The sequence below is a fragment of the Amborella trichopoda genome, chromosome 2 (genome assembly GCF_054954075.1).
Source record: "Amborella trichopoda isolate Santa Cruz 75 chromosome 2, AtrichopodaSantaCruz75HAP2 v2.0, whole genome shotgun sequence".
Classification (NCBI taxonomy): Eukaryota; Viridiplantae; Streptophyta; class Magnoliopsida; order Amborellales; family Amborellaceae; genus Amborella; species Amborella trichopoda.
In genome coordinates this window covers 5,411,847-5,428,204 of record NC_142337.1, presented here as the reverse complement: position 1 = coordinate 5,428,204, position 16,358 = coordinate 5,411,847, and the positions used below count along the sequence as shown (strand labels likewise).

At 33.0% G+C, this 16,358-nt stretch overlaps 1 protein-coding gene across 1 annotated transcript; it reads right to left on the bottom strand.

Moving 5' to 3' along the window:
- Nucleotides 1–7,706: 7,706 nt before the first annotated feature.
- LOC18443091 (P-loop containing nucleoside triphosphate hydrolases superfamily protein) lies at nt 7,707–9,007 on the bottom strand. Its single transcript, XM_006853291.4, has one exon. The coding sequence runs from the start codon at nt 8,917–8,919 to the stop codon at nt 8,233–8,235; it is 687 nt and encodes a 228-aa protein (XP_006853353.2). The 5' UTR covers nt 8,920–9,007; the 3' UTR covers nt 7,707–8,232.
- Nucleotides 9,008–16,358: the final 7,351 nt, after the last annotated feature.

The window sequence follows — 16,358 nt, the reverse complement described above, 5'->3', positions numbered from 1 at the left end:
CTCATTTCATTTGGGTTCCAATCTCAAATTGTGTTCTTAAGGTAGCACAAGGATAGCCTATGTTTCAAGACTGGTGTTCGTGGAATTATATCTTCAAGTATTGGTATTGTTGGTGGCGACATATGCCCCTCATCTTCTCAAATCACACAAGGAAGTTTCCAAGTTCGGGCATCAGCGCGAAACAACAATGCACCTCTCTCTAAATGCAAATGGGAGTATATCAGTGGAAAATCCGGCCCCTCAAATCTCTACTCCATTACCATAATCTTCCTCTTCTTTCTTTTCTTTACATACCCATTAAGATCTTTATAGACCCCCAATCCAAAATATTGAAGTGTTTGGGTATCGGAGGATGATGTTTTAGTTGAACAAGAGGAAGAAGAAAGAGAGGACAAGAAGATTATGGTGATCAAGGATTTGACTCCAGTATGAGACTGTCTTTGGGGGAGACTAGTAGAGAAATCAAAGAAGGGGAAGAAAAGAAAGAGAAAAATGGAACTGACCCACTTGTATGTGAAGAGGGGGAATTAGGTTTTGAAGATCCTTCACATAAGGTCTTTGTTATTAAAGTTATTAATTCGAATACTAGATAATTGCTTTTTGTTTAAATGTAAAAAAACCCACCTGTTCGGTGTCCGGTTTATCAAATTGAGAGTGATTTCAAAAACAAAAAAAATGCTGGGATGTAATAGCTTGGACCAATGTAATAGCTTGGTGGTCCATGTCAAAGGAAAAGAAGTGTAGCTTAGATAAAGAGGGACCAGTAAAGCATTAACAATCTGAAAGTATGAAAGAAGAAACATATGTGAGGATCACGAAAAAGAGCATAGAAGAGGAGCCAGGGATCCATCCAATATGTAACTATTTGCGAAAAGCAGTTTTCCATGTAGCCCAGATTCTCTTTGGCCAACGAAAAAAATTTCTTATTGCCACTTGACAAGAGGATCAACGGTTTTCGGTAGCCATTTGTGAAGTTTGTAGTATTAACCTAATATGGAGACCTCCAATTTTCTTTTCATATTCATGATCTCCATATGTTAAAGGTTTTATATTCTCTAAAAATTAAATTAAATTATATTAAAAATATATATTTATTGCCAATCCACATTTCCACAATATGCGGGCTGGCTGCATAGAAATCATGTCCTTTTTTTGTTATGTGTTAATAGTGGGAATAGAGCCTAGGACGCTAGGTTGAGGACAAGCCTTCTAACCACCTCGAACCTCATTCCCATCTTACAACTTATTTATCATTCAATTTGACTTTCAAGTTTTTATAGATTTGCACAATTTGGATAATTTCATGATTAGGGAGAAAATAGGTTTTCATGCAAGGAAAATTATACAATAAGATCATTTACTTTTGGTGTAAGGTGGTCACAATTAATCTTGAATTCTTAACCATTAATTAGATATGAAATTGGGTGATTGTATCTTTTCCAATTATTAGGCTCAAAATTCAAAACATTTTCTCAAACTTTGTGACACATCCAACCTACTAGATTTCACATCGGATTAGAGATTCATGAAAAGTTTTGGTAAAATTGTACGTATGCTACTTTTCTTGGGCTTATGATGGGTTAAGAGAAAGTTTAAGGTCCTCACCATGTTTTAGACCAAGATCTCACATTGGATGGTTATAAGTAATTGTGATATTCTTGTCCTAGAGTTAAATGGTTCATTGTATATAATTCCTTTACATAATTGTAAGAGTTTCCAATACCAAAACTACATCTTTTCGGCCCCAAAATTACAACTTTTTGTGGTATGATTTTATCAAATGTTTCCCTTTGGCTAGTCCTTAAAACTGTAAGTCATGGCAGTATACTCAAAATAAAGCGTAAACATATATGATTTAACCTATGTTTTACTAGGGCTGGCAATGCTGGCTTGGCCTGGTACTAAAAAAGTAGGATCTAGATCACAAATTGCGGCTTGAGGGTGGGCTAGTGCCAGCCAGGTTTAGCCCTCTTTCTATTATTAATTTATTTTTCTTTTATTTTCTCCTGTTATTTTTTGCCCCGTCCGTCCCTAATAGGGCTCGGGCCAGCCTTATAAGGACAAGGGTCTGTCCCGGCCCGGGCCTGGCTCATTAGCAGCCTTATTCATAAAACATGGGTGTCTCCCACGAAAGTGTTTGGAGAGAGAGAGGAAATGAAGAGTAGAGGGAGAAAGCAAACAATATGGAGTTTAGAGAGACAACAACTGAAGAGCGGCAGAGTTTGGATAGAGAGAGGAGAGGTAATGAAGAGCGGAGGGAGAGAGGAAATGAAGAATAACGGGAGAGAATAGAGAAACAAAGGCCTTATTATATTGAAACTAATTTTTTGATGGAGATCTAAGCATAATAAGTAGCCACGAGTATCTTTTTTTAGAATAATAAATTCTTCTTAGTTTTCACTCGTATTTGGAGGATGAAAACCTTAGGAGAGCTTTCAAAAAGAGCAAAAAATAGTTTGTACGTTTTTTTTAAAGTTTTTGAGGTTATTTAAGGTGTTTTATATATTTATTTCATTGCTGGACTAGTTAAAAAAATTTTATATATTTTAATTAAAGTTAAGGAGTTTAATTTCACGTTATTCTTAAGTTAGAACCTTTTGATCAATAGTTAATTGTATAGATAAATATTGTCCAAAACAATAATTTTTCTATATAAATAAGGGCATAGATGGTCTCGAGAGTCATTCATGTATTCATCTTTGAGAAAAAAAATATTTAAGAATTGAGTCAGCCTTAGGTTTCTCCAAAATTGCTTGTGTAAACATGTTTATTTCTGATTTTCTATGTTTTTTCAAGTTCTCCTACATCAGGTGGTATCAATTGCATGCTAGTTTAGAAGACAATGCAACCAAATACAAAGAAGTAGCAGACAAGCATCGCCGTTTCAAGGAGTTTAATGTGGGAGACTGCGTAATGGTGTATCTCAGGAAGGAACAACATCGAATGGGAAAATACAACAAGCGAAATGATCGCAAGGTATGACCATTCAAGATTTTGAAGAAGATGGACATCAATACTTACAAAGTCGCTTCGCCTTCACACATTGAGACTTCAGACATCTTCAATGTTATCGATCTGTCAGAGTATCATGGTATGGACGTGCATGAAGATGAGGATGTGAACTCGAGGGTGAGTTCTCCTCAACTCGAAGGAAATGATGGAGATCTAACAACAATTAGCTACAAGTATCTTCTTTCGGAGCGACAAATTCCTCATAATTTTTACTCACATTTGGACGATGAAAACCCTAGGAGGGTAAACAAAAAGAGCAAGAAACAGTTTGGGTATAACTTTTTTTTAGTTTTTAGGATATTTTAGCCTTTTTTTTATTTCATCGTTGGACCAAACTTTTTAGACATTTTAATTAAAGTTAGAAGTTTAGTTTTAAGTTATATTTAAGCTATGACATTTTGGTCAAAAGTTATTTGTATGAACAAATAATATCCAAACCAATAATTTTCAATATAAATTAGAGCTTAGATGAGCCGGAGAGACATTCATGTATTCCTCTTTAATAAAAGAAATATTTGTCTTGTAAAAAAATGCTTAAGGCTTGAGCTCTATGTGAGAGAAATCCTTAGGGTTTCTCCAAAATTGCTCTAGGTGGGAGCAAGCCTTAGGGTTTATCCAAAATTGCTTGTGTCAAGATGCTTATTGTTGAATTTTTATATTTCTTCAAATTCTCCTATATCACTTTTTTTCTTGTTTCACCTCTAGAATTTGAATGTCTCTTTCATTTATTACTTTCTTCTATATTCTATAAATTAATAGAAGTATATGTTTTACTTTGATTTCTTTTTTAAGTGACAAACTGTGTAAAAATGCCTGAGTCTACATCAGACTATGCTTTCTTATTTCTTTTCTTTTTCATTATCATTACCATCATATTATAATCTCTGATTTCTTTTCTTTTATCATTATCGTTGCAATTACATTTATTATTAGGGTGTGATTTGTATAATGTTGCAACCCTAAGCAATTAAATTAAGGCACACCTCTAAATTTTATCATAAGTATAATTTTGGTTTCAAAATTTATTAGGATGTCTTGAAAATCTATTTTCATCTCTAATTATAAAATCTTAAATTCCAAAAATGGTTCAAATCAATTAGATCTTTAAACACTTGAAAATCTTGAAAATGGACAATCCAGTTGCAAGATAACTATTTTTGAGAACTGAAATCTTTTTTCTCTTTCATATTCATAGATCTCGATGTCGAGATGATAAATTACAGGAATATTTTATGGTAGATTTTTCCTTATTGTAATAAGAATTCATTTTATCATTAACAACTATGAAGGCCTCGGAATTTAATTCCAAAGAGAGTAATATACAAAATGAAGTGGAGAGAGAGCACAAAGAGTTAGATATACGATAAGAAAGGAAACGAATAGTGAAGGGGAGAAAAAACAGAATGCAAGAGTTTAGAGCAATACAAAAATGAAGAGTAATGGGGAGAGGACAGAGAAAAAGGAGCATCAAAACCTCAAATTTAAAGGTGTATTTTAGAGAGAGAGGCAGATGGTATAATAAGAGGAAAGTATAAGAGAGTAGTGTATTTGAGAGAGAGACAGATACTATAATAAGAGGAAAGTATGTATCACAGAGAGTTAGATGCTATAATAAGAAGAAAGCATCACTTTTAATTCCACATCTGAGCGACCTAATACAATAGAGCGCGATGCTATAATAAGAAGAAAGCGTCACTTTTAATCCCACATCTCAGCGACCTAATACAACAGAGCATTTTTTTCACGAGTTTTGCTCCCAAAATTCTCACGGGTTTCTTTCCAAAATTCCTTTCAATTTTTTTCGCGCTTCTGCTTCCAAAATTCTCACGGGTTTGCTTTCAAAATTCCTTTCAATTTTTCTCATGGGTTTTGCTTCTAAAATTCTCACGGGTTTGCTTCCAAAATTACTGGATCAAACGTGGGTTTGCTGGTCTCACGGCCTCAGGTTTGACCCTTTCAATTATGCTATGGTTAAAGCCAGTGTTTGAAAACTCGCCGAGTCGAGCCGGACTCGCTCAGTCTCGGGAATCGTCTGCTATCGAGACGGTTCTACGAAAAAAATGAGAATCGCCCGTGTTTAGAGAAAACCGGGCGATTTTGAATAATGAATCGCGAGTCTCAACAAAAAAAACTATATTTTTTAGATTTACATGTGGCAGCCTCACGATAGTGACACGTGGCCACACGTGGTAACTCACCTCACGCTTGCCTCCGTCGCGTTTCTACACGTGCATAGTGGAGTGTCGTGAAGAGGTCCTCGAAGAGCATACTCACAACATCAGTTTGAGAAGTCAAAGCCATTTAATGAAAAGTGGTCTGTTTGCATAAAAGATGAAGGGGTCCCCAATAGTATACTCACAATATCAGTTTACATGGTCTTTTTGCATAAAACAAGTCAAAGCCATTTAGTTTAAGTGGTCTTTTTGCATAAAAGAAAAAGATATGATGAAGAAGTGGCCGATAGTATCCTCACAACATCAATTTGAAAAGGAAGCGATTTATCGAAAAGAGGTAGGTTATTGGAAACTTGTTTGCACAAAATAAAATAAAATAAAAGATCTGATAAAGAGGCGTCCGACAGTTAACTCACAACATCAGACATCAGTTTAAGAAGTCAAAGCCATTTATTACAAAGTGGTAGGCTACTGGAGAACGCCATTGATCAAGATAAACCTCAATTTTGTAAATTTTTTATATTAAATAAAAGAAGAAGAAGAGACGGGAAAATTGTAATGCTAAATTAGCGCAGCAAACATCGTTTACATCTTTTAGAGAACCAACAATATTCCATGGGTTTAGAACTTTTAGACAGTGAGATTGTTGGAAAACTTAAATTTCGCTTCTTTTTTTTATCTAAGAATAATCATTGGTGTCCAAAACATAATTACGTGCACTCCATGTATATCGCCAAATTCACGTTGGGAAAGTACATAAAACGTCCATTTACCTGTGGCATAAAGTGATCACAATTAATTTAGATCATTAGATGTGAAATGGAGTGGTTGCATTTATTTCATTGATCAAGCGTAAAGTCTAAAAAAAAATTTCTCGAACTTTATGGCACACTCAAGCAACTAGATTTCACATCATATGGTTGTAAGTAATTTTGATCTCCTTATATCAAAGGTAAATAGTCTCATTATATACAATCTCATCTACATTCTCATTCACCTTTAGCATTATGACACGTTACATTAAATTAAAAAAATAGTTGCATAAGCTGATTGATTTTTATGGAAATTTTTCCCCTCTTTTCTCATAGAAATGAAATGACTATAAATCCAAACACCACAAATAATTGGAAAAAATTTGGTATGAGGTTAAAAAAACTGTAGAATTTAGGTCCATCTCAAAAATCCCTCATAAAAGGTTGTTTTAATGTTGGAAAATTCTCTAATTGATCATCTTGATATCGAGATATATGAATATGAAAAAAAATAGATTTTAAGTACCAATATTATTTGGACCATCCATTTTCAATATTTTTATATATTTATAGATCTACTTAATTTGAACCATTTTTGGAGTTTAAACTTTTTATAATTAGATATGCAACTAGATTCTCTTGCCATCCTAAAGCATTTTTACGTCAAAATTACATCTTTTGAAAAATTTTGGAGATGCGTTTTACTTTAATTGTTTAATATAAATAGAAAATATAATATTAATCATTGAAATCTACCCAACATAATCACAATTAGATAATTTACATAACATAATATTCAGTCTCCTCCAATTTCCTAACATATTTTATATTTCAATTTACTAAATGTACTGGCCAACCCTTCTACCAAACAAATTAACCCAATTTTTCTAGTTTTTCAATTAATTTTGATATATTTTTCTTCAATTATGTCTTATAATTTTGATATTTGATTGAAGTTATGTAGACAATTTTTTAAGATTTTTATAACATATAAAAACACAAAAGTAAAGGTTTATCGTAATATAAACATGTTTTTCTGAAATTCCTATCATACCAAAAACATGTCATTTCCAACCATGTTATTTCAACATCATGTCACACAGAAGAAATACATGTTATTCCTAATTATAAATAGACGTCAAACAACCACTAAATATACGCAAGGATGTTTAGGCCAAAACACGTCTGGTATTTATATTCGAAATCATGCCATTAAATAAAGAAAAATTTATCAAAATATACCTATATAGAGATTACTTTAAAAATCGTACCCATTTCAACTATTCTAACTCGTAATCATGTGTATTTTGACTAGCTTATTAAACTTAAATTAAAATATATGAACAAAATGTAATGTTTTGACAAATTTCCCTTCCAAGTATTAATTTTAGGAGAAGGTTACCTATACATATTTTTATGAATTTTTTTATTTTCCAAATACACCCAAAGACTACACCCAAAATTTGATAACATTAGCTTGGATCAGCGTTATCAGGATCAAACTGGCTATCGAATTGGTGAGGGGTCTTGTCTAGTCAAACCGTTCAAGCCATCAGACAAAGCAATTGGACAGGATAAAAAAAGCTGCTCAATATTGTTGAGCAAATCTGATCATTCAAAACTTGTTGGTCAGACTAGTCAAAATTAGTCAAATATTAGTTATAAGTTTTTGCCAATCCCTATTATACTTTGGAACAGAGAAACTAAAATATCGGTAGGCAGTCAAAGTAGTCAGACCAACTGATCCGCTTTAGGTGTGTAAATTTAATTTCGACAACTTTTAGCTCTTATGGCATTCAATAAAGATAGATACACGGTGAACAATCTCCAAAACATAACACTTACCCCCAAAAAAAAAAAAAAATCTCCAAAACACAACTAATGCTTTGGCACGTACAATGACCATCGGAGAATGTTTGATAGAGGATAGAAAAGTATTTCGAATGACACATTCTAATAAGAGTACGGTTTCTATAAGGTCACAACCTTAAACAATCCAATTAAGGTGCACATCCAAATTTTATTATAGTAAAAATTGTTAAGATTATCTAAAAATTTATTTTCATATCTAATTATAAAATTTAAATTTTAAAAATGGTTAAAATCAGGTAGATCTATAAACATTTCGATCTATACTATTTTTTAAACTTGAAATTTTATAATTATATATGAAAATAAAGTTTCAAGCCCTTACAAAAATTTTCGATACCGAAAAATACATTATGACACTATTTAAAGGTGCGCCTTACTTCGATTGTTTGATGCCTCATGTCTATACAAACCACACCCCTTAATTAAATCCCCTTCCAAGGGAAATGAGAAGGAGAAGGAGAAGAAAGAGAGATGGGCAAGGCTATCCAGTTTAAGACCCCCAAGATCAGCTCACTCCTCTCCACCTTTGCAGTAGTATCAACCACAAGCTTAGGAACCCCACACGTGCCATACTCCCAACACCCATCATACCCCTTAATCAATCTCTCTAACCTTTCCCACGTGCAAGGCTTGTGCCATGATCCCTCTCCTCCGCTTCCTCTCTCCTCCAACCTCCTCCTCCACTCTCTCTCATCCTTTGGCCTGCACTCTATCACTAGAAGCCGGGCCCCATATTTTGAGGCCAATTCTAGCACTCTTTCAAAGAGTTTGGCACGTGCAAGTGGGCAATCAATGACCACACTAAGCCCCATCTTCAATTGGGTCTCTGCTATACTCCATAGCACGGAGTACGATACATCGTTAAGTAGATCTGTGGCATAGGCGTCTTGGTCATCGTGTTTGTTGTTGTTAGATTGACAGATTTCGAGGGCTTTCTCTATGGGACGTGTCTGGTCGCGCACATCGTCTTTGTCGAGGTACGGGCATCTGAGGGCTGCCGCTATGGAGCACGCTAACGTCGACTTGCCGGTGCCTGGATGGCCCTTCATCGCGATCAAAAGCGGGGACTTTTCCATCTCTCCCTGTGTGTATGTGTGTGTGAGAGGCATCTACCATACCAGTTCCTTATATAAGATCAACGAATTGGGAATTGAAAAGTTGAGAAATCTCTTTCTCATGATTATACAAAAAAACTCGAAACCATTGCCAAATGTATATGCAACCATATCCAGAAAAGGTCCTTCGTGGAACTGAAAGTGACCCCATATTGTCTTGAAGTGTTCTTGGTCCATGGGTAATTATCAATCTTGTCCTTTATGGATAATTCTAAGCCATAACTTCTGTCGATTATTTTCTAAATCAAAGGGCTAAGGGTAGGAAAGGGCTGGGTAGTGACGGATGTGGTTTCCATTATCACTGATACTAATTCACTAATACATTTAAAAAATTAACTCGTAAATCAATTGAAAATTTTCAGTGATACCAATTTATTAATACCTTTAAAAAATTAACTTCTAAATCGTTCTGATTGAATTACCCAAAAAAAAAAAAAAAAAAGCTGGGGGCAGTCATGAAATATTGGGATTTTATGCAACAATATTAGAAAAGTAGGAAGGGATAAGGATAAGGCTTGGGCTTGTCGTTACCTTTCAAATACCCCCAAAAAATAAAATAAAATAAAATAAAAAGCTGGGGGAAGTTATGTAATTTTGAGATTTCATGTAAGAATATTAGAAAAATAGGAAGGGATGGAAAAAGTTTATATAAGGATGAATTACGGATGCACTTCAAAAATCCATCCGAAAAAGTAGTTTTAATGTTGAAAAACCCTTTGATTGATTATCTCCACATGAAGTATGACCATGAAAAATAAAAAGATTTTAAATCTCAAAAATAATACATTTTCCAACATATTATCTATACCATCCATTTTCAAGATTTTCATATGTTTATAGGTCTACTTGATTTTAATAATTTTTTAAATTTAAAATTTTATAATTAGATATAAAAATAGATTTTGGGATAATCCTAACAACATTATACATCAAGGTTATATACCATGATAAAATTTGAAGGTGCACCTTACCTCTACACGAACTGCACCCTAAGATAAAATTGTAAGGGATAAGAAGCTGAGATAGGATGGTGAAATGGTCGGTTGCGCCACGTGGTACTTCAGAGATCAATTACACAATGGGTTCATGTTTAATGCTCAAAAACAAATGCTAAAGGAAAAATTTTAAAAAAAAAACACAAGACCATAGTTTCTATGCAATTTACCAGCAACTTGATTTTTGCTCTAATTTTTTTCCCAAAACAAAATTTTTATACAAATACCCCCAAAGGAAAAAGGTCATTCATTTTAGATGAAAATGCCCTTTATTTACACAAAAATCATTTTGGCTAGATTTTTGGACCCAGTAGCACATTGCCAGAGCACACCATCACATTGTCGGAGCGCACAAGTGTCGGACCGCTCTGAGACAACTAGCGGACTGAAACTGACTACTGTCGAACTGCCCCTTTCATAGTGCCAGAGCCCTAGAATCCAGTAACATCTACTATCGGAACGCAACTGTTGGACATCACTTTACACCAGCGTTTAAAAAATCGCCGAGTCGAACCGGACTCGCCCGGTTCGACTCGGAATTCACAAAAAAGGTACCGGATCGGTTCAAAAACCGGGAATCGTCCGGTTCTAGAGAGAACCGGACGATTCCGCACAGTGACTCGCCGATTCACTGTGCGGAATCGGCGAGTCCGTGAAGAACACGGGTTGCACAGTGTTCTTCACGGATTTTTTCAAATTTGTCATTTTTTGATCATTTTTTTTGTTTTTTTCGGCATGTGATCTGTTTTGCAGGCTGTAAACAGCTTTATTCAGATTTTTCAACGATTAAATGGTGGAAAAATTGGTTCTTTTTGGATCAAGAAAAATTCGGGGTTTAGGGTTTCCGCCATTTCTGAAATTTCATGCCAAATAGGGCATGAATATTTCAAAATTTGTAGGCATATTGATCTTAAAGCTGTGAATCAAAAGCTTTTGTTACTAATTTGTGATAATCGTTGAGAAAAACAGAGTTTTTTGGAGATTGAAGGCTTCGGTTCACAAAAACAGGTAAGAACTTTGGGTTTTTTTTTTTTTCCGCCATTTGATTTATTTCACGGCATATTTTGAACAAAATGAGTTCAATAATTAGGGTTTTTAATCTTTATTGTGTCTAGTATGATTTAAAATTTTCAATTTTACGTAATCTGATCAATTACAGCAAGAAATTTGATATGAACAGTGAGATGCCTGCGGAACCAAATTCCGCTGTTTTTGTTTTTTTTTTTCCGCCTTTTGATTTTGTTTTCATGATATATTTGAAATAATGTGTTAAAAATTTAGGTTTTTGATTCCTTATATTGTTTTTTATCAGAAAATATAGTCAATTGGATGTAATTTATTCACTTGGAGGTGAATTTTTGAGTTAAAATCGCTTATGTAAAATGACTCTGTGAAGAACAATTTTTTTTTTTTTTTTTTTTTTTTTTTTTTTTTTTTTTGTAGCCCATGATAGAATTTTTTGTAATCTATGATCGAATTTTTTGTAATCCATGATCAAAATGTTTGTTTTTTTTTCTTGTAATCCATGATCGAATTTTATTTTTTATTTTTTATTTTTGTAACCCATGATAGAATTTTTTGTAATCCATGATCGAATGTTTTGTAATCCATGATCGAAATGCTTGTTTTTTTTTGTAATCCATGTTCGAATTTTTTGTTTTTTGTTTTTTATGTAACCCATGATAGAGTTTTTTGTAATCAATGATTGAATTTTTTGTTATCCATGATGTAATTGTTTTTTTCTTTTTTTGTAATCCACGATCGAATTTTTTGTTTTTTTTTTTTGTAATGCATGATCGAATTTTATGTAATCCATGAACGAATTTTTTGTAATCCATGATAGAATTTTTTGTAATCCATGATCGACTTTTTTGTAATCCATGATCGAATTTTATGTAATCCATGATCGAATTTTTTGTAATCCATGATAGAATTTTTTGTAATCCATGATCGACTTTTTTGTAATCCATGATCGAAATGTTTGTTTTTTTTACTTGTAATCCATGATCGAATTTTTTGTGTTTTTTTTTTTTTGTAACCCATGATTGAATTTTTTGTAATCCATGATCGAATTGTTTTTTTCTGTTCTTGTAATCCACGATCGAATTTTTTGTTTTTTTATGTTTTTTTTTTCTTTTGTAATCCATGATCGAATTTTATGTAATCCATGATCGAATTTTATGTAATCCATGAGCGAATTTTTTGTAATCCATGATCGAATTTTTTGTAATCCATGATCGAATTTTTAGAAAATTTATGATTTTTTTTTTTTAATCCATGATCGAACTTTTTGAAAATTTGTTAATTTTTTTTTTTAATCTATGATCGAATTTTTTGAAAATTTGCTGTACTTTTTTTTTTAATTTCTTTTTATCCATGATCGAATTTTTTGAAAAATGATGATTTTTCGAAAAGATGTGAAAATCGTGATAAAGTTTTGATTATCATGATGTATTAAACATTTAAACCCAATTTTAAATTTTTATTGTTTGAGTTTGCTGTAAATTTTTTTTTTTTTTTTCCATGATCGAATTTTTTGAAAAATGATGATTTTCCGAAAAGATGTGAAAATCGTGACAAGGTTTTAATTATCATGAGGTATTAAAGCATATTTTAAATTTTTATTGTTAAAGTTTTTGTTGAAAAAATTGTATGTTGATGGATTATTTATGCAAAAAAATGCATGTTATTATATTTTCAATACAAAACTGTATTTTTTTTATCTGTTGTTCATGGATTTTTTAGTTGGAATGACTGATGTTAGCCGGCTCTTTGAAGAATTGTTTTTATTATTAATTTTTTAATGCAAAAAATGTATGTTCTTGATAATTGAGTTGTAGCCATGTTTGGAGCTTGCATTTTGTATTATTCTAAATGTTTGTAATTGATATGTACGAAAATATTATTGTCCTTTTGCAATAACAAATAACAACGAAAATGACTACATGAACTACCGCAACATATTATCATTACATATGGTGATTATTTTTCTTTTTGAACTGTCAGGTTAATTTAAACTTTTTACATCTTAATTTAGATCGTATGTTACTAATTTTATGCTTTATTGTAGTCCATGTATGTTGATATACTTATTCCATGATAATTCTAAGTTTATCCTTTTGTGTGATGTAAATTAAATGTTGAATGGCGGTTCATGCAGGGAAAGAACATATCAATATTCGCATATTCATTCAAAAACATGAAAATTCTTAATGAAGTACCCTCATTTTTTATTGAATTCCTAAAAAACAATATTTATAATGAATTTTAATAATTTTTTCGGATTTTTTTGAAGCTTTATTCTGACCGATTCACCCGATTCCGATCCAGATCGCCGATTCTCCGATCTGGATCTCCGATTTGCCGATCCGGATCTGTTTTTGAAAAGCCCGATCTGAGTCACCGATCCGGTTTTTAAACCATTGCTTTACACTGTGCTGAACCCTACTGCTGAACCGCATTTTACACAATGTCAGAGCCCTACTACCGGGCCGTACTTTACACGGTACCGGACAATGCCGGAGCCCTAGTGCCGAACCATATTTTACACAAGAGCCTTATTGCCAAACCGCACTTAAACAGTACCAGAGCCCCTATTTTGGTGGGATAGAGAAAGAGACGTGGGTAAGGTAAAGGTAATAGAAGGTAGTTTAGGTTTTTTTTTTTTTTTTAAATTTGATTAGGGGTATTTGTATAGAAAGTGTATTTTGGGGAAAAAAGTGGGAGAAAAAAATTAAAGTAATCTTTTTTTTTTGTAGTTTTTCTAAAAAACTAATAGGTCTATGTGACTTATTCCGCATCGGTGTAACCGAGACGGGCAATTGTGAAAATGAGTACTTTCCAATAGTTTTAATGAGTGTTTCAAAGCCCGCATCTCTAACGATTGTCGGTTAGGCACACGTGGGTGCCTGGTCGCTAGATGGGGTGATTTGAATCGGATTTGGTTGGCTCCGAATTGGTGATCGAGAAAAATACTAGAAATTAAACAAAGGGTGCAGTTGGCATACAGATGCATCCGTAGCTCTAGAGGTAAGGTGCACTTTCAAATTTTATCATGGTATATAATTTTGATGTAAAATGTTTTTAGGATTATCTCAAAATCTATTTTTATATCAAATTATGAAATTTTAAATTTCAAAAATGGTTAAAATCAAGTAGATCTGTAAACATATGAAAGTCTTGAAAATGGACGGTGTAGATAATATGTTGTAAAATGCATTATTTTTTAGACTTAAAATCTTTTTATTTTTCATGTTCATACAACTCGATGTCGAGACGATCAATCATAGGGTTTTTCAACATAAAACCACATTTTGATGGATTTTTTAGGTGCATCCGTAGTTCTACATTATAAGGTTGCATCTTTATATAAACTTTTTTCTTAAATAAAATAATATAAAAATTAAAATAAGAGTTTATGGGGTATGAATTAAGAGGGGTCTTACACAACGTTAGATAAACCTTAAAAAAAATTATACAAGGATTGGTCCCGATCGATTATCGTGATACGGATATCAAATCGTTAGGTTTAATGGAGTAAAAAATATAGTAATAAAACTTTTCTTTCCCTTTTATCCTTGCTTCCAAAAGGGACTTAGTGGCATTTTCCTATGGAAAAAGTTTATACTTTAAAATGTAGAATCACAGATGCACCTCAAAAATCTATCGGAAATGTTGTTTTAATGTTGAAAAAACATTCTAATCGATCATCTCGACATTTCGATGTATGAATATGAAAAAAAAAAAGTTTTTTAGTACCGAAAATAGTGCATCTTGCAACACATTATCTAGACCGTCCATTTTCATGATTTGCATACATTTATAGATCGACTTGATTTTAACCATTTTTTATATTCAAAATTTTCTAATTAGGTACAAAAATTGATTTTACAATAATACTAAGAATTTTTTATAACAAAATTTTAAGGTGCGCCTTGATTGGATTGTTTAAGGTTGCATCCTTATAAAATCCGCACCCTTTTCCTAATAAAAGGTTCCATTCTTGAAGTTGCAGCGGGAGTAGTAGCATGCGTGGATAGGGATGGCAATGGTCATAACCTGAGCTGGGACCTAACGCGTAAACCCAACCTAGGTCCGGATATGAGTCCAAAAATTGGACCTGGCAGATCAAGTTTGGGTTCAAATCTTGGACCCGAACCCCATTTGGGCCCGGTCCGGGCCTGATTAGGTCCAATTGGGTTCGGGTTCAGATTACGGTCCTACACTATATTTTTTTGGGGTCCCAATTTATGAAATATATTTAAATACATGGATATTTTAATTTTTGAGTCAGGTCCAGGTCCAAGTCCCACATATTATTTTTGGGTCCGGTCACGTGACTTCAGGTCTGGGTTCCATAATAATTTTTTGAGTCCTGGTCCAGCACAACCCATTACGGCCCTTATGCGTGGAAAACCTGTTTGTGGCTCGATTGGTTAGCTGTTGACCTTAGCAAGGTTGTATCTCTAGTTTGATTTCCACTGTTGAACTGCCTAAAAAGAGGATAGTAACATCCCAAGCTGGCCTCCCACCCGCTCACACACAAGTAGGAAGATTCATTGCCGCAGCTAAAAACAGAGACATACATACAAGACCTAAATTTAGTGCATCTAATGCAACGGTTTCATCATAATATAACGCAATCACACTTTTAGAAAACTATGATAATGGTATTTGTATAATTCATAATTTTGCACACACTCTCTCTTCATCTTAATAATCATTTCCAAGAAAAAAAAAATTTTAATTTGAACCCTAGATGCGGTCAAAATGAGTCCTCTCCAACAACGAATCTAGACCGTTCATTTGGTGAGTTTCAAGATCTTAGCCTTTACAAACTCAAAATTATTTTTTTATTTTTTAACATTGTTCATCTAATGATAGTAAAGTCATATAAAAAAAATTAGAAAAGAAAAAAAATCCTTCTAAGGCTTAGATCTAAGCATCTTATCAAAATGGATGGCCTATATTAATTGGGGTAAAAAAATACTTTTAAATTTATATTTTCAAATTTTTATCTTTTATGATTGTTCATTAAAATAAAAAAAGTGTATATTTTAAAATTTGGATCAAACAAATAGCCTTTAGATGGTTTTTGAAGATTATTGCATTATATTATTATACAATCGTTACATAAAATCACCGCCCTTATTTGTATGTTTGCGTGTGTTAGTCGCACAAAATTGGATGCGCCTATAATGCTACCACTATTTGCATCATTAAGAAACAAAATTCTTCAAGAATAAGTTTGGGTCATCCTTTTCTCAATTTTAGTTCTTATTCTCTATTCTAAACACTTGATAAATCATCCGTCTATTCTCCAATAATATCTTCCTCAAAATTTAAAGTAGAGGAAAACTAAAACGCCCATCTTAAATCTTTCCAAAATTTCGAACTCTTATTTACTTTGATACAAGGTCACAAACATTATCGTCTATT